Below are 22,449 nucleotides of genomic sequence, written 5' to 3' on the forward strand. Positions count from 1 at the left end.
GTAGATATTGATTTTCCACGAAACCAAATGCAAGCAGAAAACAAACTGACATTAGGCACTAAATTAATAAGTAGTCCACAGAAATAACATATTTTTTATAAAAACTATATAAAAATAATAACATAATATTATTTAACAATTATAAATACGTTTGAAATGTATCACAAACGCATACGGCACCATGTTGAAAGGCAAAAATGATACCAACATCGTGATCCAGATGTCTGCGGGCAATTGAGGGACGCCGTTGGAGATGTAACACTATGTACCAAAGCAATGGTAGCTTATGCATAAATGCAATCCTGTCATGTAACACACCGTCTACCTCTCGTGCCAATCACTGTCATCTCTCTAGTGCACAGTGTCATCGTCCTGTAGCAAACAGTACAACGTGGAGTAGCTACGAGCAGGGAAAGCATACATGTGTAATATTGATTTTTTTTTCCATTAGACTATCGGTCGATTGGATTGCATTAGGACCTTCCCAATGCTTCACGTTCTGCATGTGCTAAGCATGCCAAATAGGTACAAGACAAAATTTTGGTCACCATAGAGAAACAATGCTAAACGTGCAGACCTAGTAACATCAAACTCATGGAAAAATTACATGGTACAACGCATTTGGACATAGTACAAGTCTGACCCCTCTCCTTGGAATGCACATGCACTCTAAATCCTGGAAGAGGTAATATGGATGTCCTTTTGAAACACATGTCTTCTCAGTGAGGCCGAAAGGAAAAAAAAAAGGCACTCAATCGCTGGATCATGCGAAGCATTTTCGTCTCTACAAAAATAGAAATGACGTTAGTTGACCACTATGAACATGTGCAAGGAGAATACATTTTTATATTTCTCAAGTGAGATCCTCACCCATCTCTCAACTTCTGATGCTGATTCAGAAAGTCTCCTCTTAAGAATAGACTTCTCTGCCTCACAGCTCTCTACATCAATATCTGCATGCAAGTCAAAATCAATTGAGGCTGAACTGTGCACCTTCAGGATTTAAATGAACAAATATCTGTGACATAAAGCTAGCCCACAAAAGAGAATACCAAAAGACAACTTACAGTAATGAATTGTCACTCAACTATGGACGTACAGACAGAATACTAGAGGCAAACAGAGAAAAATAGTGCACCATGGAACATGTCAATTTTATTACGACCTTGCTGACCTAAAGTTTTAGTACTCAAATATGGCGATCTAGTCAGCAGTGGGATAACCCTGTATTACCTCTGAAGCAAGAGAAAGAAATGGCAGGTTCTATTGTGGACTCTGGTTAGGAAAAGCGATCAGTATAGGCAGCAGCAATGCTGGCATTATGTCCGCAAAGGAGAGAAAAGCTGGTACCAGAGAATTGGGGATGGCTAGGAGTCCAAGTCAGAGAGAGAATCAGCTAGCAGATTTGGTAACAGCCAGCTCGGATTAGGGAAGTTCTAATCATTCTGGTTGCATTAGGATGATTAGAATTCTAGTTGCATTAGGTAAAGGGCAAGGGCAAGATTGGAGATTGCTTGAGATGGCTCCGCTCCCACCTAGCTCCGCTCCCACCCTCTAGCCCCTCCAAGCCCCCCCTGCCTGCCCCCGACGCCCCCGCCGGCCGCCCGCCTCCCCCGCCCCCCTGCCATGGAATCACCTGGCACTGCCCCTGTTGACCGCCGGGCGACCCTCTCCGGCGAGCGCGTGTCCTCCGGTGACCGCTGGCTCAGCTCGGAGAGCGAGTCCTCGGCGCGCTCGTACAGGGACGTCGCCCTCACCCCGCCGGCGCCTACTACGTCGCCGGTACCTGAGGCCCCTGGCCGCGTCGCGCTAGTTGCCCGCGTGCCTGCCAGGCAACGGCTTGGACCCCGCTCGGAAGTCCACCGCGTCTCTGGCGGGGCTGTGCTCGACGCTGATGGGTTCCAGCAGCCGCGACGCAGGAACCGACACCGCCGTCCGCGCCAGGACGGCACCCCCAGCTCCTCACCTCCCCGCCGCCGCAGCCCATCGCCGGAGGAGGTTGCCGGGCTGTGTTTTCGCTGCCTCGACCACCGCCACCGGGTGAGGGACTGCACCAACGACGTCCGGTGCAGGCGCTGCCTCGCCTCTGGCCACGAATCCCGCGACTGTGACAGCCGACGCCACGGCGACGCGCGGCCTCCCCGTGTCGCCCCAGGCAGGGACGGCCCGCCACCGGCGCCCACAGCGCGCCGCCGCACTCCCAGCCCCCCGGCGCCGCCTGCGCTTCCCCAGCTGGTCCAGGCTCCCCCGCCGCGGCCCGACATACCCGTGCGTGTCATCATGGTGCAATCCACGGAGATGGAGGAGGCCGAGCGGGTCCTTGGCCGCGCAATGGTGGCTTCCATCACCGGCAACAGGCCGCAGGTGACCACGACCGAGGTGGCCGAGCTGCTCTACCGCTCCCTCGAGCTCTCCGAAGGCGATTTCACCGTCCACGAGCATCACCCCGAAGACTTCCTCATCCTCTTCTCCTCCCTGGACACCATGCGCCAGCTCAATGGCAAGCATTTCATCAGCTCGCCACGCTTCGCGCTGTCGCTTCGGCCATGGTGCAAGCTCGCGCATGCCGGCGCCGGCGTGTTCGAATACCGCGTCGAGCTCGAGCTCCGTGACATTCCCGCCCAAGCCTGGCATCTTTCCACCGCCGAGCACGTTCTTGGGGAGAGCTGCTGGATCGAGAGGTTACACCCCCGCACGCGCTCTCGCGAGAACCTGGCCATCTTTCGGCTTTCCGGCCGTGTGCACAACCCCGCCGACGTCCGCCGTGCCGCCATTCTGGAGATCGTCGAGCTCCTGCCGTCTCGTGTGCCCTCGGAGGCGCCGGTGGTCAGGACACTCACGTACCCCATCTCCATTGCGCTCGTACGTGCGGCTCCGCTTGGGGCGCCCACTCCCGGTGCCCAGGCCAACAACGACGACCCCGGCCGCGATGGCGCCGGTAATGGGCATGGCCAGGGCCAGGGCTCCGGACCTGGTCGGGCGTGACGCCGTGGCCGGAAGCGTAGGCGGTCTAACACTGCGCCGGACGGCCGGGCCGACGGCATGGCCATGGACGCGTTCACCTGGCACGCCGGCGACCGCTCAGGGCGAGCCGACGGGACGAGCATGGCGACCTCCTGGCCTCGGCCGGCCAGCGGCGGCGGCGGTGCCACCCGCCTTGCTGACGCGGGATGGCATGTTGTCATGGCTGGGTCAGTCGGGCCCTGCTAATTCTCGTCACCGAGCCAAAAGAGGAAAAGGAGGAAAAAGAAGGGCCCCGCAAGGGCAGGCTTTGGAGGCAGGCCTGACGCACGCGTCTGTCGAGCCCGCTGACGACGCCACGACAGTTGTGTCGAGGCCAGCTGGCGAACTCCCACTGGTCGCGGGTGCGCAGGAGAGCCCCGGAATTTCAAACACCGGCTCTCCCCATGATCACGAGGACGATCCCGCCGGCCCACCCCTGCCGCTGCTGATCCGACGCCGTGTCGGGACCTTGCCCTTTTGAGCCAGGTCCCAGACTCGCAGCCTGTGGCGCCAGTTGGCTCAGGAGAGCCAGGATCGCCTGCCGCCTTGTCGGGGCAAAGTGGCATCTCACCCGCTCCTGCCGCCCGGGCGGGCCCAGTAATCTCCGCTGAACAGTCACCGCAGCCCCACGATCACACCACGGCGATTTCGGCGGGAAGAGACGCCCTCGTTGCCGCCTCCATTGCCATCGTGCCGGCGCCCGCGCCCCCCTCTGAAGTTGCCCCCCCCTCCTCCCACAACTGTCGATGGGCCAAATGAGGCTGGGCCGCCAACAGCCGAGACCGCAACTCCTGCGCCGACGCCCCCAGTGGCCGCTGTTGGGCCCCCAGTCACCAGATCACCGATGCCCACTGCCCAGAGCCCAATCTCCATCCTACAGCGGCCTCATGGCCACTCTGTGCTCGCGCCCACCCCTGATCGCCGCCCGCCTGTCGCCGGCCCCCGTTCGCCTGCGTCTGGTCGGTTTGCCTCGCCACCAATCACTATGCGGCGATCGCGCTGCCATGCTACTTCGCAGCAGGCATGGACGCTTGGCGAGTTTCTGGCCGCGGCCATGAAGCACATCAGTGCATCGCTGCCGACACCTGGGAAGCGGCCACGTCGGCCCCTCAACTTCGCCCCACGACGAGGCCGTTCCGCGGCGGCTGCTGCCACGCCTGCAGCGGCGCCACCGACGGCAGAACGGAGGGCCCATGTGCAGATTCTGCGCACACTTGGGATTGTGGGCACCAACCAGAAGATCTCGCCCATTGAGATGAAAGCATACGACGACATGTTCGCGGCGCCGATTCCACTGTCTGTGCTCAAGGCCATCGCTGCCCTGGTTGATCGAGATCCCAGCGTGCTTCTCCCCTCCTCCCACGCGCGAGGCCACTGCCGGCGACTGCTAAGTCTGCCAGCACACCCACGAAGGACTCCACACCACCAGCGCTTCGCAAGGCGCTGAAATCCGTGGCGCTTTTGGTGCCGTGGATGATCTGGAAACATAGGAACGCGTGCGTTTGTGACCATGTGAGCCCTTCGCTCAATGAGCTTGTCGACCGGATCAAGGACGAGGCCCGATGTTGGGCAAAGGCCGGGGCTCAAGGGCTCAGGGTCGTTTTGCCATCATCATGGGATGTCCACTGATCATCTGGCAACTGTGTAAACCTGCCTCCTAGGAGGATGTAAATTCCCTATCTTTCCAATGCAATGAAACGCAAAGGCCATTTGCGTTTTCTCGAAAAAAGGTCAAGGGCAAAACATCCCATATATAAGGATGTATTGTATCTCAGATTAGGAAGCAAGAACAATCAATCTTTCTCTCCAATTATTCTCTCCAAACACCTTCAAGTTATCTTCAGCATGGTAGTACTTACATTCTGGATCAAAGTTTACAGCAGGTTCTGATACATGAAAATACACATGTCATAGCTAAAGTGCTGAATAGATTTCGTACTAGGGCTAGGGAGAAGCTCTCAGCCCTGGAAGCAAAGATAGAAGAGTTATTTTTCAAATTCTAGCTTGCATTATTCCTCATGGAGGGTCCTCTTTAGGCAGAGGCCTAACAATCCAATCTAAGAGGTCACAGATCTTATCCCTAATTGGCTTTCGCAAGCTAAAGGATATCTTCTTCTTCTTTATTTAAAGGATAGACTATCTAAGATAGCGGTTGGGAACCTCTTGCCATAATTGGTAGCTGCCATGGTAGGGGCATGTATTCCGATACATAACAGCTAGGTAGCAGGGAAATCATGCATATACTTTTTCTTTAGATCAGAAATTCAAAATTATACTTTTGTGTATCATACAGATTAATATTTCATTACTATTACTTTACTAGGCATAGGTCAAACCTTTTAACACCTAATATTTTGACAGGTTAGTGTTGCTTCATCAGCAATCACTCTAGAATTAAAAATGTAGACGGGTAGGGCAGTGGCGTAGCTAGGGGGTGGCCTTACTTTACTAGGCATAGGTCAAACCTTTTAACACCTAATATTTTGACAGGTTAGTGTTGCTTCATCAGCAATCACTCTAGAATTAAAAATGTAGACGGGTAGGGCAGTGGCGTAGCTAGGGGGTGGCCTTACTTTACTAGGCATAGGTCAAACCTTTTAACACCTAATATTTTGACAGGTTAGTGTTGCTTCATCAGCAATCACTCTAGAATTAAAAATGTAGACGGGTAGGGCAGTGGCGTAGCTAGGGGGTGGCCAGGGTGGTCCATGGACCACCCTGGAATTCCCCCATAGCTTATGTATAGTGTAGTAAAAAACATTTCGTTTAAAATAAAACAAAACTTGTGTAAATATTTCTATTACCGGACCACCCTGACAAATCGGGCTGGCTACGCCACTGGGGTAGGGGTCTAAAATTCTACTTAACTAGATGATACCCCTCGTGTTGCCATGGAATTGGATATATAGTTTCTAAATACTCTGTAGAATACTAACTCAGTCCTTACGATTCAAACAATGTGATAGATTTCGGCATAAACAAAAAATATTAACATGAAAAGTTGTGCATGTCACAATTAAATGCAATGTGATTTAAAACCTACTTAGAATGCACTTATGCATGTTTCATGGTAGAGGATTCTCATGCGTAGATCAGACAGATGCTAGTGGATCAAGCTAGTAAATCTATCGGCCACAACAATTTTGATTATGTTGAAACATGCAAGTTGAGATAATTAGAATTAATGGGGATCACTCTCTTAGGTATATACATGATAGGATTAGCTATAGAACCTTCATATTGACATCTATTCAACTACTAGAGAAAAAAAAAAGTCCGTCCCGGGGGGTAACGGTTAGGTCTTTCCCTGGGGATTTGTTTGGCGACCCGAGGGGAGCCCGCCGTCCTGATTCCGTGCGCCCCCCCCCCCCCCCCCCCCCCCCCCCCCCCCCCCCCCCCCCCCCCCCCCCCCCTCCCTTCCGTCCTCTCAGCAGCTCCCGCGGGTTACAGCGGTGTTCCCTCAGGTGACCCCGGGGTGTTTCCCTTCTGCTGTCCTGGTTTCTGCACCGCCTCCCCCATCAAGCTCCCTGAGCACTGGTCCCCCCCCCCCCCGGCCCCCCCCCGCCAGTCACCCATCGCCGTCCTTGCCTCCACCACTTGTCGGGGATGGATCGCATGGAGGGCCTGATGGGGAGGTTGAAGCTGTCAGATCTGGAAAGCAAGTCTTGGAACACCTGGTAACATTTTCATGTTTACATTACGCCAGCAATCAGGCAAGAGGAAGGCGTTAGAGGAGGGCCCCTGGATGTTTGGGAAGTCCCTTTTGGTTCTGGAGGACTTTGATCCAAGTAAAAGTGTTAAAGAATATGAATTCAAAAAGATCCCGGTCTGGGTTAGTCTTTGATCCGCCACTTGGGATGATGTGCCGTGATGCTGGCCTGGCCATTGGAGATATCATAGGTGAAGCTCTGGAGGTTGATGCTGGATCAGATGGTATGGCAGTGGGGAAATACTTGAGGATCAAGGTTCGCATGGACATATCAAATCCCATTATGAGGGGCTTTGTGCTCGATGATGATGATGAGAATGACAAGGGTATGAAGAACCTAACTGAAGCGGAAAAAAGAAAGGAGGAAGAGAAGTGGCGTCGCTTTGAATACGAGTTCCTGCCGGATTTCTGTTACATTTGTGGTCGGCTTGATCACGTAGAAAAGGATTGTTCCATAAGGTTGAAGAAGGGCAAGGCGAAGCAATTTGGTCCATGGCTGAAGGCCTTTATTCCACGGCCTACAAGTGAGGCGAGTAGGGGTGGTTGGAGTAAAGGACGAAGTAACCTTCCTGGGCGTAGCAATGGAAGTGGTAGGAGCCTAAGCTTTGGTAACTCCAGGGGACAGTCCGGCAGTGATAGTGGCTCTTGGAGAAAGGATAACCCAAAGGCAGGGCATGGGTTAGCAGGAAAGGAGTCCCGGGATGATGAGGTCACAAGCCATTTGAAAAAGCAAAGTGAGAACGTGCCAGCACACAAGGAGAATAAAGGTGAAGATACTACAGGAAAAATCAATGGGAGCAGGAGGCAACTCACCTATGATGATGCAGGAGCTGGACAACAACACAAGGAGGATGTTATGGACATATCAGGGGGGGGGGATATTGGTACAGTACCGACGGAGGGGACAGTGAAGGATGCTGCTGAGAAGAAGGTGGTGTTGATAACAGATGGGCCACCAGTAGAGGAAGATACAACTGCTCCGGGGAGTGGCAAGTGTATGAATAAGGGAGGGTCCAAATACCATAGACTACACCGAAAGGGAAAGATAGGAGATAACACGTCCATTGGTGTAACTTTGGGAAAGAAGAGAGGTGGAGATGATATGTTGTGTGACGTTGGGGAGGGGGCTGAAGCTAAGAAGAGCAGGACGGAGATGGGTAACGCAATTCCCAATGAAGCGGGGCTGTCGGAACAGCCCTGCGAGCACCAATGAAAGTTGTAGCCTGGAACTGCCGGGGGCTTGGGAACCCGCCGGCAGTTCGTAGCCTTCTGGAACTCCAGAGGGTTGAAGAGCCCGACATTCTTTTCCTTCCAGAAACAAAATTGAAGGAGATTGATTGCTTGAGATGGCGTTTGAACTTGGCGAACATGGTTGCGGTGGATTGTGTTGGGCGGAGTGGGGGTTTGGCGATGTTCCGGAGGAGGGGAGTAGAGGTGCAACTGAGGTGGAAGAGGAGGTACCATATAGATGCTGATGTAGTTGAGGAGAATGGCAGTACATGGAGGTTAACGGGAGTGTATGGTGAATCAAAGGCAGGCGAAAAAGAGAAGACTTGGAGAATGCTCCGAACGTTGCACGGCCAAGCAAATATGCCGTGGTTGTGCCTAGGAGACTTCAACGAGATCCTCTTCACGGGAGAGAAGGAAGGTGGGCCGGCTCGGGCCCAGGGCTGCATGGAGGCTTTTGGGAAATGCTTAGAAGAGTGTGAGCTGGAGGATTTGGGTTTTGTAGGTGATCCTTTCACCTGGAGGAACAACTGGCATGACGCTAGGGGTTATACACGAGAGAGATTGGACCGTGCGGTTGGTAATGTAAGCTTGAGGTGCATGTTCACGCTGCACAAAATAATCAATGGAGATCCAAGACACTCCGATCATCACCCGGTCATAGCTAAACTTCGGGAGCAGAGCCTGGTGATGGGGGGAGGTAGCGGACTGAGGTGCTTCCGTTTTGAGGGCCGCTGGCTGCAGGAGGAGGGCTGTGAGCAGGTAGTGGAAGAGGCGTGGAACACAGCTTTTTGGGAGGGGGGAGTCTCGGTGGGGGAGGCGCTTCGAAGGGTGAGCAGCAGCCTTGTGAAGTGGGATAGGGAAGTTCTAGGGGAGCTGAAGCATAGGATTAAGGGGGTCAGGAGGGAGCTGGAAAGATGTAGGAGGGGGAGGGGGGGCATTAATCAGAGCAGATTTCAAGGGAACAACTCCTTCGGTACAAACTGAGTCGGCTTGAGGACCAGTATAACATTTATTGGCAGCAGAGAGCTCATGTAAACTGGCTTACCAAGGGGGACCGTAACACTAAGTTCTTCCATGCACAAGCGTCGGAGAGGAGGAGAATTAATCTGATTAAGAGGTTGAAGAGGGAGGATGGAGGTGTAGTGGAGGGAGAGGAAGAGATAGGGACTTATATTACAAACTACTACAAAAGTTTGTTCATATCTTCTGCAGGTTCCCCGAACAACGACATCCTCGAACATGTTCCATCCTTGGTCACTCCGGCAATGAACGAGTTGTCGACCAAACCGTTTTCTGGGGAGGAAATAAAGAGAGCCCATGATGCAATTGGCAATTTGAAGGCACCGGGTCCGGACGGAATGCCAGCAGTTTTCTACAAGAAGTTTTGGCATATGGTGGGTCCCAAGATCCAGGAGGAGGTGTTTAAGGTGCTGAATGGGGGTGTGATCCCCAAGGGGTGGAATGAAACAACGATTGTGTTGATCCCCAAGGTAAAGAATCCGGAGTACCTCACGCAATACCGACCGATCAGTCTTTGCAATGTCATTTATAAGCTTATTTCCAAGGTGTTGGCTAATCGCCTTAAGGTAATTCTCCCGGATTTGATCTCTCCTACACAGTCGGCCTTTGTTCCGGGTCGTATGATTACGGATAATGTGCTGCTTGCATATGAGATCACACACTTGATGCATAAGAAGAAGGGGGGGTAGGCAAGGCCTCGTTGCGGTGAAGCTCGACATTAGCAAGGCATACGACCGGGTTGAGTGGAACTTTCTTGAAAGGATGATGCTCTCCATGGGGTTTGCTCCGGTTTGGGCGAGTTTGATTATGAAGTGTGTCCGGTCTGTTTCTTACCGTGTGAGATATAATAGCAAAGTTACTGAGGCCTTCTATCCCCAAAGAGGCTTGCGGCAGGGCGATCCCCTCTCGCCATACTTATTTATTATATGTGCGGAAGCTTTCTCAATCATGTTGCAGCAAGCCGAACTTGACCATTCCATTGAAGGAGTTCAGATCTGCACAGGAGCACCAAGGATAAACCACCTTTTCTTCGCGGATGACTCGTTGATCGTCATGAAGGCTTCTGCTGCTAGCGTGTCCCGACTACAGCAAATCTTGGCTCTGTATGAGGATCAATCTGGGCAGAAGATAAATAGAGACAAGTCGTCTGCTTTTTTCAGCAAGAAAACTAGCCAGCAATACAAACATCAAGTGCTCCAGGTCCTTGACATTCCCTCAGAATCTCAAAACGAGCGCTATCTCGGTCTTCCGGTGCATCTTGGAGCTGCGAAGAGTAAGGATTTTGAGTACATAAAGGAGAGTATCTGGAGGAAGATTCAAGGCTGGATTGAAAGATTGTTGTCAAAGGTGGGGAAGGAAACCTTGATAAAGGCAGTGGCTCTAGCCATACCAACATATGCGATACCGTGTTTCGATACGAAGAGTCTGTGTGAGGAAATCAATTCTATGATCTGTCGTTACTGGTGGAGCCAGCAAGGAGGTAAACATAAGTGCCATTGGTTAGGCTGGGAAAGACTGATGAAGGCAAAAAAGGATGGGGGTCTTGGTTTTCGTGATCTGCACATCTTTAATATGGCCATGCTTGCGCGCCAAAGTTGGAGATTGATACAAAATCCTGAGTTTCTCTGTGCTGTCGTGCTCAAAGCAAAATACCATCCGGACTGTTCTATCCTCGAAGCAACTGAACAAAAGGGCATGTCCTATACCTGGCGGAGTATCTTACGAGGCCGTGATCTTCTCAAGGAGGGCATTGTGTGGCGAATCGGTGACGGCACGCAGGTGAACGCTTGGACTGATCCCTGGCTCCCGAGGGGGTCGACTAGGAGACCTATTGCACATCAGGGACTAGCCATTGTTTCGAAGGTGCACGAGCTTATTAACCCGGTTACTGAGTCTTGGGACGAGGAGCTAGTGAAGGAGCTGTTCACACACGATGATGCGAGAGTAATTCTGGCCATCCCGCTGAAATCGGACATGGAAGATTCAATATCTTGGCATTTTGACAAGAAGGGCTCGTTTTCGGTTAAGTCTGCGTACCGGCTTGGTGTTAGCCTGAGAGAAGCGTGAAGCTACCAGGATGCTAGTCCTTCCCGTGGACAAGCGGTGCAACTGCAGAACTTGGAAACAATTGTGGCAGATTGACCTTCCAGGCAAAGTCCGGATGTTTTTATGGAGACTGACTCACAATAGCCTTCCAACATTGATGAATATCAAGAGAAAGCACATCGATCTGGACACTAGATGCCCCATGTGCTTGAGACTAGACGAGGACGGGGGGCATCTTTTTTTGAATTGCAAGAAGGTGAAGGCTGTGTGGAGGGAACAGTACTTGGAAGATGTCCGGATAGCACTTTGTGAGTGCACTGAGGCAAATGAAATGATGAGGAGTATATGCTCCCTTCCGACCAAAAAGAAGCTGTCTGTGCCGGTCCTTCTCTGGGACTGGTGGACGACGAGAAACAAAACGTACGCGGGCGAAAAGCAGCGATCGGCAGCCGAAGTGAGCGCCTTCATTACTAAGCACCTGACAGATTTCCAGAGTCTCAAAACACAACCCGCTGCGACAGCTCCAGTCTTAGTTCAGCATACTTGGACCCCTCCTGAAGCGGGCCTTATAAAATTCAACATGGACGCAGCTTTCCATGCTGATTCAGAGTCAGGGGCCTGGGGGTTCGTGGCGCGGGATGAGCAAGGGACGTTCCTGGCGGCTGCAGCTGGCAAGATGGTGCATGTTTGCTCTGCCTTTCAGGCTGAGGTGATCGCTTGTATTTAGGCAATCGAAGGTGCAGCTGATCTGGGAGCACAAAGGATTTACTTTTAATCAGACTGTTTGACAATGATCACTCCGCTCAAGGGGCGGGAGTACGATGCTGCTGAACTCGGCGTCCTCTTTAGGGAGACCAGAAGCAGGTGCCATGCATCTTTTGAATTTTATGAGTTTATGTTCTGTCTTCGAGACTGTAATAAGGTTGCGCACGCTTTGGCGCAGTTTGCTATGGGTGCTGCGACACCTCTTTCTGTGTGGGCTTCCAATGCCCCAGACTTTGTTTCTGGTCTGGTGATCACCGACATGGTGCATCGAGTTTAAGTGGAATACATGATATTCCTTTCAAAAAAAACTACTAGAGAAAAAAAACTACTTCCAACGATAGAGAAGATCAACTCAATATGTAAACATCACATGTATTTCATTAGTAAATTGTTTAACCATCTAAAGGGCATGCAGTGTAACACTCTGACTATCATTGTTTTGCTTTGCATATATGCTAGCGTATTTTGTTTGTGGTAATAATGTTCAAGATACAGAAAATAAAAATAAAAGGGGGAAGAAACAAGGAACTTTCAGTTGTTACCATAATAGTATGTCGACAGAATCTCAATGCGCTCAATTGGCTGAAAATGGAATAAATAAATAATTATGGTGCAATTTAGCATGTGGAAGAATTCAAATATTTAACATGTGCACTCGAGAGGTAAATAAGATGGAACAGATTGCCCACACATAGGACTGGCATTGCCAGATACATACCATTACAAAAATGCCTTCTTTATGGGTTGGCAGGCGCTCTAGTTTTCTTAATGTATCGTCACCCTTAGTCACCCTCCCAAATACAGCATACTGAAAATCATTAGGCATCAATCTCCATTCAGTTACTTAACTGACATTGAATATGAGTCGTTTCAAAAAATGCTAAATACCTGGCCATCAAGGTGGGGAGCATCACCAAGGAGGATAGAAAAGGAAGAGGAGGCACTGTCTGGGTCAGAATACCTTGCAGAGGGGAAGAATAAGTAAATATCATAAGCTGATAAAATGTAATTGTAGATACAAAGCAGCTTCTTTTTTTTGCAGGGCATACCTGATCATATTTACGAATGAATCTATGAATGTTTTTCAGAATTTTTAAAAGATAAATAATTAGCTAAACCCTAGACTCAAGCACCCACCCTTGCATGTACAATATCCACTCTGAATAAGGATATACATTGCATTCATCTGGAGTTGTACGGGACAACAAAAGGAACTATGGAGAACCATCTGAACCAATGCATACAGAAAGATGCTAGTACATGATGTTATGGTTTAGGCCAGAACCAGATGGTTTGATAAGACAGGTTTCTGCCGAAACTTCAGAGAGGGAGTACCTTCCCATTGAGAGAATTCCTCTGACATGCTTGACAGTACTAAATTCACCAACAATTGATTTCTCTGCCTGTTGTTCCTGCTCTTTATTCATAGGGGCTTTTCTACCTCCCATGACATCGGCAACTTGCGCAACAAAACCCTTGTCAACCTGCAACCAGTAACAGATGTGCATGCATATGATAAAAAGTAGTCCATAACAAACAAACAAAAAATGTGTCAGCAAGTTATCAAATTTATTCATACCCGGAAGAAGTGATTTGTATTATAGCATCCAAGCTGCACAAGTTTAAAAATGTGTTCAACTGTCTTAGGTGCAACACGAGGAAAGAAGCCGAATTCAATGTCACCATGATTTAACTGCAGGTACAATTGCAATACAAGTAGGTGATGTCAGTAAGAAAATTGATTAGCATACTACATTTGAGGATTAACCGGGTGGAAGAGAACGATATCCTCAGGGCACCTTTCTCGAAAGAGGAGGTGAGAGCGACGGTGTTCCAAATGGAACACAACAAAGCTCCAGGCCCGCATGGTTCCCCCGCAGAATTCTATCATAATTTCTGGGATATCATCAAGACTTAACCTTTTGGAGTTGTTTAAGTGTCTTCATGCCGATCGACTTGACCTATTCAAGCTAAATTTTGGCGAGATTGTTTTGTTGCCGAAAATTAAGGAGGTTGAACGGATCTAGCAGTTCAGACCCATATGCCTTCTTAATGTCAGCTTCAAGATTTTCACCAAAGTGGCTACGAATATGTTAAACTCGATAGCTAACCATGTTGTCCGACCATCTCAAACAGCCTTCATGCAAGGAAGGAATATACTGATGGTGTAGTAATCCTTCATGAGACCGTTCACGAGATGCACCGAAAGAACATGAGTCGAGTAGTATTTTTTTTGAGAAAACGCATGAGAGCGTGCGTTTCATTTCATTGTAAAGAGAGAGTTGTAGTTAGATTCCTCCTAGGAGGCTGTTACAGAATCTGAATTAATGGACATCCCAAGTGTGGGGGGTAATGGCTCTGAGCCCTAGCGCGCCCGCGTTTGCCCAAAGGTGGCCTCTTCCTTGATCTTCGCTAGCAGGGTCTTCACGGATGGGCATGCTCCATTGAAGACGCAGTGGTTGCGGTGCTTCCATATCATCCAGGGGACGAGGAGGGTCACGGTACCTAGGCCCTTGCGCATGGGTGTTGGGGCGGAGTGTCGCGCCGATTGCCACCAGTCCAGAAGCGAAGGCTTGTTGTCTGGCGGGGTACACGGGATCCCTAGCCAACTCAGTGTCTCGTGCCAGGCCTGCCGGGCGAAGGGGCATGCGAGGATGAGGCGGTGCATGGTTTCAATATGGGAGCATGCGGGCGGTTTTATCGACAACGGGCTGGAGCTGGGCAGCGAAAGGTCGGCGCAGCGTGAGGGGATGCCCAGGTAGGTGACAGGCAGCTCGACGATGGGGCAGCCAAGCAAGTCGACGACAGGCGCGGCCTCATCCGTGCTGGCACGGATCAAGGTGGCCGTGCTCTTGGTGAAGTTGACCTGGAGCCCGGAGGCGCGCCCAAAAAGCTGCAGGATGCTCTTGATGGCGGTGACATCGCTCAGGGTGGGGTGGCAGAAGAGGATCATGTCCTCAGCATAGAGGGAAACATATGACATCGGGCGTCGGGGGTGAAGCCGCTGCAGTACGCCCAACTCAGTCGCACGGTGGAGTAGACGGCCTAGCGTGTCGATGGCGAGCACGAAGAGCTGGGGAGATAGGGGGTCGCCCTGGCGGAACCCACATCTGTGCCAGATTGCTGGGCCTGGCTCTCCGTTAAAGAGCACCCTGGTGCTTGCCGAAGAGAATAAGATGGCAAGACAATCGAGGAACCTGGTGCCAAAGCCGTATCGGCGAAGGGCATGAACAGGAATGGCCACCTGACCGAGTCGAAGGCGTGTGCCAGGTACAGTTTCAGGAGTACGCGTGGGGCGCCGAGCTGGTGCAGCAGACGGGCTGACGGGCTGACTGGGGGACGAGGATGAAATTGTCATGCAGGCTGCGTCCGGGGATGAAGGCATTCTGGCTCGTGCTGACGAGTGAGTTGAGCTTGGGCGCGAGGCGCAGCGACAGGACTTCGGCCAAAATCTTGGCGACCAACTGGATGAGGCTAATGGGCCTGAAGTCGCCGAGGGCGTGGGTGTCTGCGCGCTTGGGTAGCAGGGTGAGCAGCGCCTGATTAAGGCAGCTAAAGCCGCGGCCTCGCATTGCGTAGAGCTGGCTGAAGACGTCGACAAAGTCCTGCCGAACAATGGGCCAGCACGCGCGTAAGAATTCAGCCGTGAAGCCGTCGGGTCCAGGGGCTTCGCGCGCGGGGAGCCGTTTGACCGCCTGCCAGATCTCGTCGGCGTCGAACGGGGCGTCCAGGTCCTCCAAGTTGGCGGGGGTGATGAGGTCCGAGAGGTCGAGGGCGCAGTCTCAGGGCGCCTTCGAGCCCAGGAGCGCGTCGAAGTGAGCGTAGGCCGACGCGACTATCTCCGAGGGGTCGGTGATTACGTCCTCGCCGACGAGGGTACTATGAATCCTGTTCTTTTGGCGCCGGTACGTGCACTGCCGATGAAAGAACGATGTGTTGGCATCGCCGTCCTTGAGGGTTGCGAGGCGGGAACGTTGTCGGGCAATGGTGCGCTCGAGGGAGGCGAGGCCGAGGTATGACACCTTGATTTGTCGGCGCAGCCAAACCTCGTGCCGGGACAGGGCACGGTGGTCCTGCGCGGTATCTAGCCGGAGGAGTTCTCTAGAGATTGCAAGTTTGAGCCATACATTGCCAATCGTCCTCGAGCTCCAGCTCGTAAGCTTGCGCGCCGTGGCCTTCATGCGAAGCATGAGCTGCCTGAAGGGGTCGGGGTCGTGGACGGAGTGCCAGGCTGCTGCGACGACGTCCTGGAAGCCATCCAACCGGATCCAGAATTCCTCGAAGTGGAATCGCCGATGGGTTGGTGGCATCAAGGAGCAATCGAGTAGCAAAGGGCTGTGGTCAGACACGACGGAGGCGAGGCAGCGAAGATGGCCCTCCCCGTGGAGCTCCTCCAATCCGCAGTGCATAGGACGCGATCAAGGTGGACAAGGGTCGGGGGCGACTGCTCGTTGGACCAAGTGTATCGGCGCCCGTTGAGATAGATCTCCTTGAGCGCGAGGTCGTCGAGGATGCGCCTGAAGCACCCCATCATGCGGCGGTTCAGGTGGCCGTTGTTCTTGTCTTCATTGGGATATGAGGTTGAAATCGCCACAGACCATCCATGGTCCAGGGCAATCCACGCGAATGTCGTGTAACTCTTGCAAGAATGCAATCTTGTCGGCGTCCAGTTGGGGGCCGTAGACCACGGTGAGCCACCAGGGTGTGCGAGCGCTCGATGGGTGGGAAACCTGGGCTGTGATGGCATTTGCCGTGAAAAGAGCATCAGTGATGGACACCTCACGGCTCTTCCAGGCAAGCATGATTCCACCACGAGTACCAAGCGCGGGGAGGTACACGTAGTCGTCGAATTCCGAGCCAAGGGTCTCAAGGACAGTCAACGAGCAAATCAAAGCCATCTTCGTTTCTGGGAGGCAGACAATGGACACGTTTCCGGCTACAACGAGCGAGCGAATGGCGGTGCGGCGAGCGCGTGCGTTGAGGCCGGGCACGTTCCGAATGAGCATCTTGGGGTTGTGATCCATTGGGCAGAGGTCGGCGTAGTGGGGCGCGACGCGGCTATGCCTCGATGGGACTGCCAGCGACCATCATGGTGATCGGCGCGATGGCTGGATCCGCGGGGAGCTCGCGATCAACTAGGGCAGCTATGGCCGAGAGGACGGACAAGGGAATGGTAGTTGCGAAGGGAATGGTAACTGGCGGTAGTGTGGCCATCGAAGTCAATGATGATGTAGGTCATTACTTTCAGACAAAAAAAGGACTACGACAAGGTGACCCCATATCCCCAATGTTATTTAACATTGTTGCTGACATGTTGGCTATTCTGATTGAGCGCGCCAAGCAGGATGGACAGATTGCGGGAGTAGTGCCACACCTTGTGGATGGTGGCCTCTCTATTTTGCAATATGACGATGACACAATTCTTTTTATGGAACATGACCTGAACAAAGCTCGAAATCTGAAACTCTTGTTTTCAATGTTTGAGCAAATGTCGGGCCTCAAAATTAACTTACATAGAAGTGAATTGTTCTGCTTTGGAGAAGCCATTGAGGCGGCGGCCGATTATGCTGACCTATTTGGTTGCGCACTTAGCCAGTTCTCGATAAAATATCTGGGAATACCAGTTCATTATCGGCGTCTCACCATTGCAAAGTGGAAGCATGTGGAGGAGCGTCTAGAGAAACGGTTGAGCAGTTGAAAAGGAAAATTGCTCTCAGTTGGAGGTCGGCTGGTTTTGATTAACTCCGTCCTCACAAATATGGTTCTCTATATGTTTTCTTTCTTCCAACTCCCAAAAGGGGTCCTGCAAAGACTAGACTATTTTAGATCCAGATTCTTTTGGCAAGGAGACGGTGAAAAGAAAAAATACAAGCTTGCCAAATGGAGCGTGGTTTGTAGGCCTAAAGACCAAGGCGGCCTTGGAATTCATGACCTGCAGGTCAAGAATGAGGCCCTTCTCAGTAAATGGTTATTTAAACTTCTTACTAAGGATGGTGTTTGACAAACCATGTTGTGCAACAAGTATCTAGGCCAAAAGGCGGTGTCTCAGGCATATTGGAAACTTTGCGACTCACACTTCTGGGCTAGCCTAATGGTGGCAACGAAACATCTCTTTCGCTTTGGGTCTTTCGCGATAAAGGACGGATCAGAGATTCGTTTCTGAGAAGACATCTGACTAGGCAATGCCAGTCTCAGAGAACAATATCCAACCTTGTATAACATTGCTCACGATAGGAGACATCTGACTAGGCAATGCCAGTCTCAGAGAACAATATCCAACCTTGTATAACATTGCTCACGATAAGAATAATACTATTGCGCACGTGCTCAGTTCTTCCCTGCTGAATATTTCGTTCAGGCACGATTTGATTGGCCCCCGACTTGTGTCATGGCATAATCTTTTATTCCGGTTGGACTCGATTAACCTGACACAAGGACGGGATGTGTTTCGTTGGAACCTTACAACATCAGCCTCTTTCACAGTAGACTCTACGTACCATGCACTCACGCACTCTGAGGTACCAGTGAGTAATAACAAGAAAATTTGGAAGTCTAAGATTCCACTAAAAGTGAAAATCTTCATGTGGTATCTTTGTAGGGGAATTGTGTTAACTAAAGACAACCTCGCATGACGCAACTGGCTAGGGAGTAAGAAGTGTTGTTTTTGTACTCATGATGAGACAATCAAACACCTATTTTTCCAATGCAAGTGCGCGTTCTACGTGGTTGGTCATCCAAATAGCATCAAATTTGTATCCGCCCACAAGTGTTGCCAATATTTTTGGTCATTGGTTGGACGGTATTACAAATAGGTTAAAAACACTAATAAGGGTGGGAGCGTATGCCTTAATTCATTCGCTTTGACTATGTAGAAATGATTTGGTTTTTGATGACAAAAAGGCTTCTCCTTTGCAGGTTATTTTCCAACGTACACACTCGTATGTACGTGGTCTATGCTACAACGGCCGGAGTACCAACCGCTGTTCATGGCGGTGTGCGTGCGATTGAAGCAGGTGCTTACGGAGGTTTTTTCCCGACATGTGTGGCAGCATAACCTACGGATCGATCCACCACCCCCTTCGACATAGGCATAGTATCGGTCTATAGGACTCCACTGTTGCTGATTTGTCGGTTTTATGTAATGAATTATTGTCAGACTTCTGGATTTGGCTGTGTGCATCCTAATTATGCAGAGGCAGGGTGTTACTCATAATGCTTTGTATCGCTTGATGCTACATTCTGAGATACTAAAGTCGCCCTTTATAGAAAAAATCTGATCCGGTTTCTGCCATTACAGCCGTATCATCTACTCCCTTCGTTCCAAAACAGATAACCCAACTTTATACTAACTTTGTACTAAGTTGAGTCATCTATTTTGGAACGGAGGGAGTAGCAGTTGGGAGTAGTTAGGTGTATTCGGCCAATAGGAGTAACCGAGAAAATCAGAATTTTGACGAGAGATATGCAGCAGCTCACTCACCAATCCTAGATTCCTGGATCTTGCAATCCTCTCACTCTTAACTCCAATACACTCTGGCCGTACCACCCTTGCTAAACCAATTCCAAAACGAATCTTTGTGGAACTACAGCAGCGGCTCGGAAATTCCAGCTAAGATCCTCATGGATACTCACGATTCACAAATCGATCGACAAGTTTCAAAAAAAGAAAAGCAAATTCGTCGACAGATATAGAGGATTTAATCTACAAAAACTAATTCCGGGATACTTTTCCTCCCCCAAACGCTAGAATAGGCCGCTCAATTTGCAGGAGTTCAAGGCGAAACACCTGGGTGCGAATCTCACGACGGTAAGAGCAGAAACAGGAACAGGAATCAAGATCATGGGGGAGGACCTGGAAGATGACGCGGGCGGATCCGAGGTTGGGATCCGAGGCGTAATAAGTGGAAGCGCCGGCGGTCGAAGCGGACGTGACGAGGAAAAGGAGAGCGGCGGCGATGTGCCGGAACAAACCCGCCATTTTTCTTTTCTCCTCCATTTCTTTTTGGTGTGCGCTGGTTTAGCTGAGGGCAGAGCAGCTGTAAGAAAGCGCCTTCCGAGCCGGGAAACACTTACCTCCAGACGTAAGTGTAGCATTTTTGCCTCCAGACGTCTGATCGGAAGCATTCGTTAGACCAGCCGTGTGCCGTCGATCCCAGTTGGATCTCACGGCTGAGAGACACACTAAAATTCCTGGGCCAACTTTCCAAACTACTACTCCCCTAATCGCTCCTTCCCAAATTAATTAGGGAAACATTTGGAGCCGGGGCACCGGCGGAACATTGAGCCGGTCTCCCTCTTCCTCGCATCTCCTTCATCGCAGCTCCCCCACATCTCGTGCAGCTCGCCGGGGCGCGCGCCGCCCTCTTCTTCTGCCCCCTCCTCCCCACCCCTTCCCCATCCCTTCCCCCTCCCCCGCCCCCCGGTCGCAGCACCACGCCTCCCCTCCCCGCTCGAAGCTGCCATGGATCTGCACGGTGACCATCTCATCTCGCCGGCGACCGAGGGGCGGTGACCACAGGAGATGCTGCAACCGGGGCAATGGGGTGCTACCATGGCGACGCCTACCTCGCATGCATCGGAGCTCTGCCTACCTCGCCGGACCCGGCCACGCCGGAGCTGCAACCAACCATGGCAGACTACACCCCACGGCGATTTTTTGCTGAAATTGGTTGTAGCAAATTCAATAGCCGGTGGTAGCAAAAATCTACTACGGTTGCAGCAAAACGGCGTCATCGTCATCGCGGGGTCGCAGCTGAGATAAGGAGTTTGAAGCTTTTTTCAATGCGGTTGTAACTTTTATAATTGTCGGTTGCAACTTTTTGTTTTTCGTCCATGGCTTCGTTTCCATGGTTGAAACATTTTTTATAGTCGGATGAAGCTTTTTTCATCGCTAGATGAAGCTTTTTTTCACCGGTTGTAACTTTTCGTCCATGGCTTTTGTTTCCACGGTGAAACTTTTTTTATAGTCTGATGAAGCTTTTTTTATAGTCTGATGAAGCTTTTCTCTGTCACCGGTTGTAACTTTTCTTGGTCATCCATAGCTCTAGTCGTATACTGGTTGAAGCTTTTTTCGTAGCCGGTTGAAGCTTTTCCTATCGCTAGTTGTAGCTTTTTTCGTCGTAGGTTGCAGCACTGGGCATCTCCCTGGGCGCTCGATCTTTTTTGTTCGCAAGAGGGGGATGAGCGCCGGCGAGCACACCGGTGAGCACGCCGGTGAGATCCGGTCGTCGCCACCGGAGCTGCAACGGTGGCCATGGAAGCTACAACCGCAGGAATGGGCTATTTTGCATGGGGGCGAAGCCGATGAAGAGGACGGCCGCCGAGGACTACCGGCGACCAGGGCGGCCGGGAAAGACGGCCGGCGAGGACGGCGACCAAGGACGAGGAGGGCAGGCGAGGGAGGGGCGACGACGAGGGGGAACGTGGGCGGCCGGCGAGATGGGGTTCGCGAGAGAAAGACGACACTCGTTACACGCTCGCGAGAGAGAAGATGGCCTGGTTGGATAAGGATCCAACGGCTTGGGACGGGCTGATCTGACGGCTAGGGTGCGACCGGCCGAAACGTTCGGCCGGCGCACCGGCGCCTAGCATCGCCCAATTAATTACCCTGAATTCACGACACAACTCATCTCACCTGATTCCATCCCTCGCGCACCCGTCTGGCCGTCCTTCGTTAGCGCCGTCATCGTCGTCCCTGTTCGCCGCCCGGCCCTCCTCTCCGCATCGTCGGTGCATCATCCCGTTCGGCGGCCACGCGAGGACTGGCCTACAAACTGCTCGTCCACGACCTCGCAAACGTAGAGCCGTCATGCTTGTCTCCACCAAGATCGGACCCTACTCCATTTGCAGTTGTGGCATGCGGTCGACCTCGTCGGTACGTCGTTTCTATTCGGGAAGGAAGCCACGACGAGTGGATTACTGAAGGTTTCGCCCAATCCATCCTCAGCTGACCTAGGGTTTGAGTTATCTCCTCCTAATACAGTACAAAATCCCTTCATTGCTACTGTTGGTTGGTTTTGGCCATCATTGTGTTCTGTAATTTGTTTGACCTATATCTATTCAATATCTTGGTTTTTTCATGATTGTGGACATGATTTTGTCTCGTTCATTCTGTATTCAGTCATTAAATCGCGACACCTTTTCGCATCTTTGTTGTCTAGGTTCCGTGCGAGTTGAAGGTACTACATGCGGCAGGTTGTAAGAATGAGCCCCCATCTGATCTAGGTTGTGATTCTCCTCATTCATACCATGCTTACAACTTTATATGTTTCATACGTATCATATTTTTGTATGGGAAATACGTATCAGCTTGCTTCATATTTCTCATGCTAGTGCTTCTTCACTGAGTCGAGTTTGCTTCATACATTTGAAACTTGTGCTTCTACAATGAGTTTAGTTTTGCTTCTTTGCATGCGTATGTTTGCAGCCGTCATGTATTTACTTAATTTAAAACTAACCCATGCTTCCTAGTTTCACACATATTATGCACAAAACAGCCACTCCTTTCTGAACTTAATTTGAATGACTACATATAAATCTTTTGTATTCCCATTTAGAATAAATATATGCACTTCCACTATGTAGATATTATGTTGAGATTGTATGAATAAGTTGCATCCAAATTTTCATGATTCGTATGAATCACACTTTTCTTCACGGTGTACAATTTGTTTCAT

General features: G+C 51.1%; 2 protein-coding genes across 3 annotated transcripts; one reads left to right on the plus strand and one right to left on the minus strand.

Moving 5' to 3' along the window:
* Positions 1-422: 422 nt before the first annotated feature.
* LOC125551686 (peptidyl-prolyl cis-trans isomerase CYP23-like) lies at positions 423-19,852 on the minus strand. Of its 2 annotated transcripts, none has more exons than XM_048714974.1 (8): positions 19,626-19,852; positions 13,353-13,466; positions 13,109-13,257; positions 12,662-12,734; positions 12,492-12,581; positions 12,316-12,355; positions 871-953; positions 423-784 (listed from the first exon to the last, which is right to left on the minus strand). In XM_048714974.1, the coding sequence occupies exons 1-8, from the start codon at positions 19,767-19,769 to the stop codon at positions 764-766; spliced, it is 714 nt and encodes a 237-aa protein (XP_048570931.1). In that variant the 5' UTR covers positions 19,770-19,852; the 3' UTR covers positions 423-763. The 2 variants fall into 2 exon arrangements, with proteins under 2 accessions (XP_048570931.1, XP_048570932.1); XM_048714975.1 differs by having other exon boundaries at positions 13,353-13,385; positions 19,626-19,849.
* Positions 1,618-6,393, plus strand: LOC125551685. The gene is made up of 2 exons (XM_048714973.1): positions 1,618-5,332; positions 5,462-6,393. The coding sequence occupies exon 1, from the start codon at positions 1,627-1,629 to the stop codon at positions 2,983-2,985; it is 1,359 nt and encodes a 452-aa protein (XP_048570930.1). The 5' UTR covers positions 1,618-1,626; the 3' UTR covers positions 2,986-5,332; positions 5,462-6,393.
* Positions 19,853-22,449: the final 2,597 nt, after the last annotated feature.

The sequence above is a fragment of the Triticum urartu genome, chromosome 4 (genome assembly GCF_003073215.2).
Source record: "Triticum urartu cultivar G1812 chromosome 4, Tu2.1, whole genome shotgun sequence".
Lineage (NCBI taxonomy): Eukaryota > Viridiplantae > Streptophyta > Magnoliopsida > Poales > Poaceae > Triticum > Triticum urartu.

Excerpts from the sequence above, each read along its gene's own strand:
- LOC125551685 (XM_048714973.1), top strand. The coding sequence starts at position 1,627 with ATGGAATCACCTGGCACTGCCCCTGTTGACCGCCGGGCGACCCTCTCC.
- LOC125551686 (XM_048714974.1), bottom strand. The coding sequence starts at position 19,769 with ATGGAGGAGAAAAGAAAAATGGCGGGTTTGTTCCGGCACATCGCCGCC. Across the intron at positions 12,582-12,661 it reads CTCCCCACCTTGATGGCCAG|TATGCTGTATTTGGGAGGGT; the intron begins GTATTTAGCATT and ends AATGATTTTCAG. Across the intron at positions 954-12,315 it reads TCTGTCGACATACTATTATG|ATATTGATGTAGAGAGCTGT; the intron begins GTAACAACTGAA and ends ACTTGCATGCAG.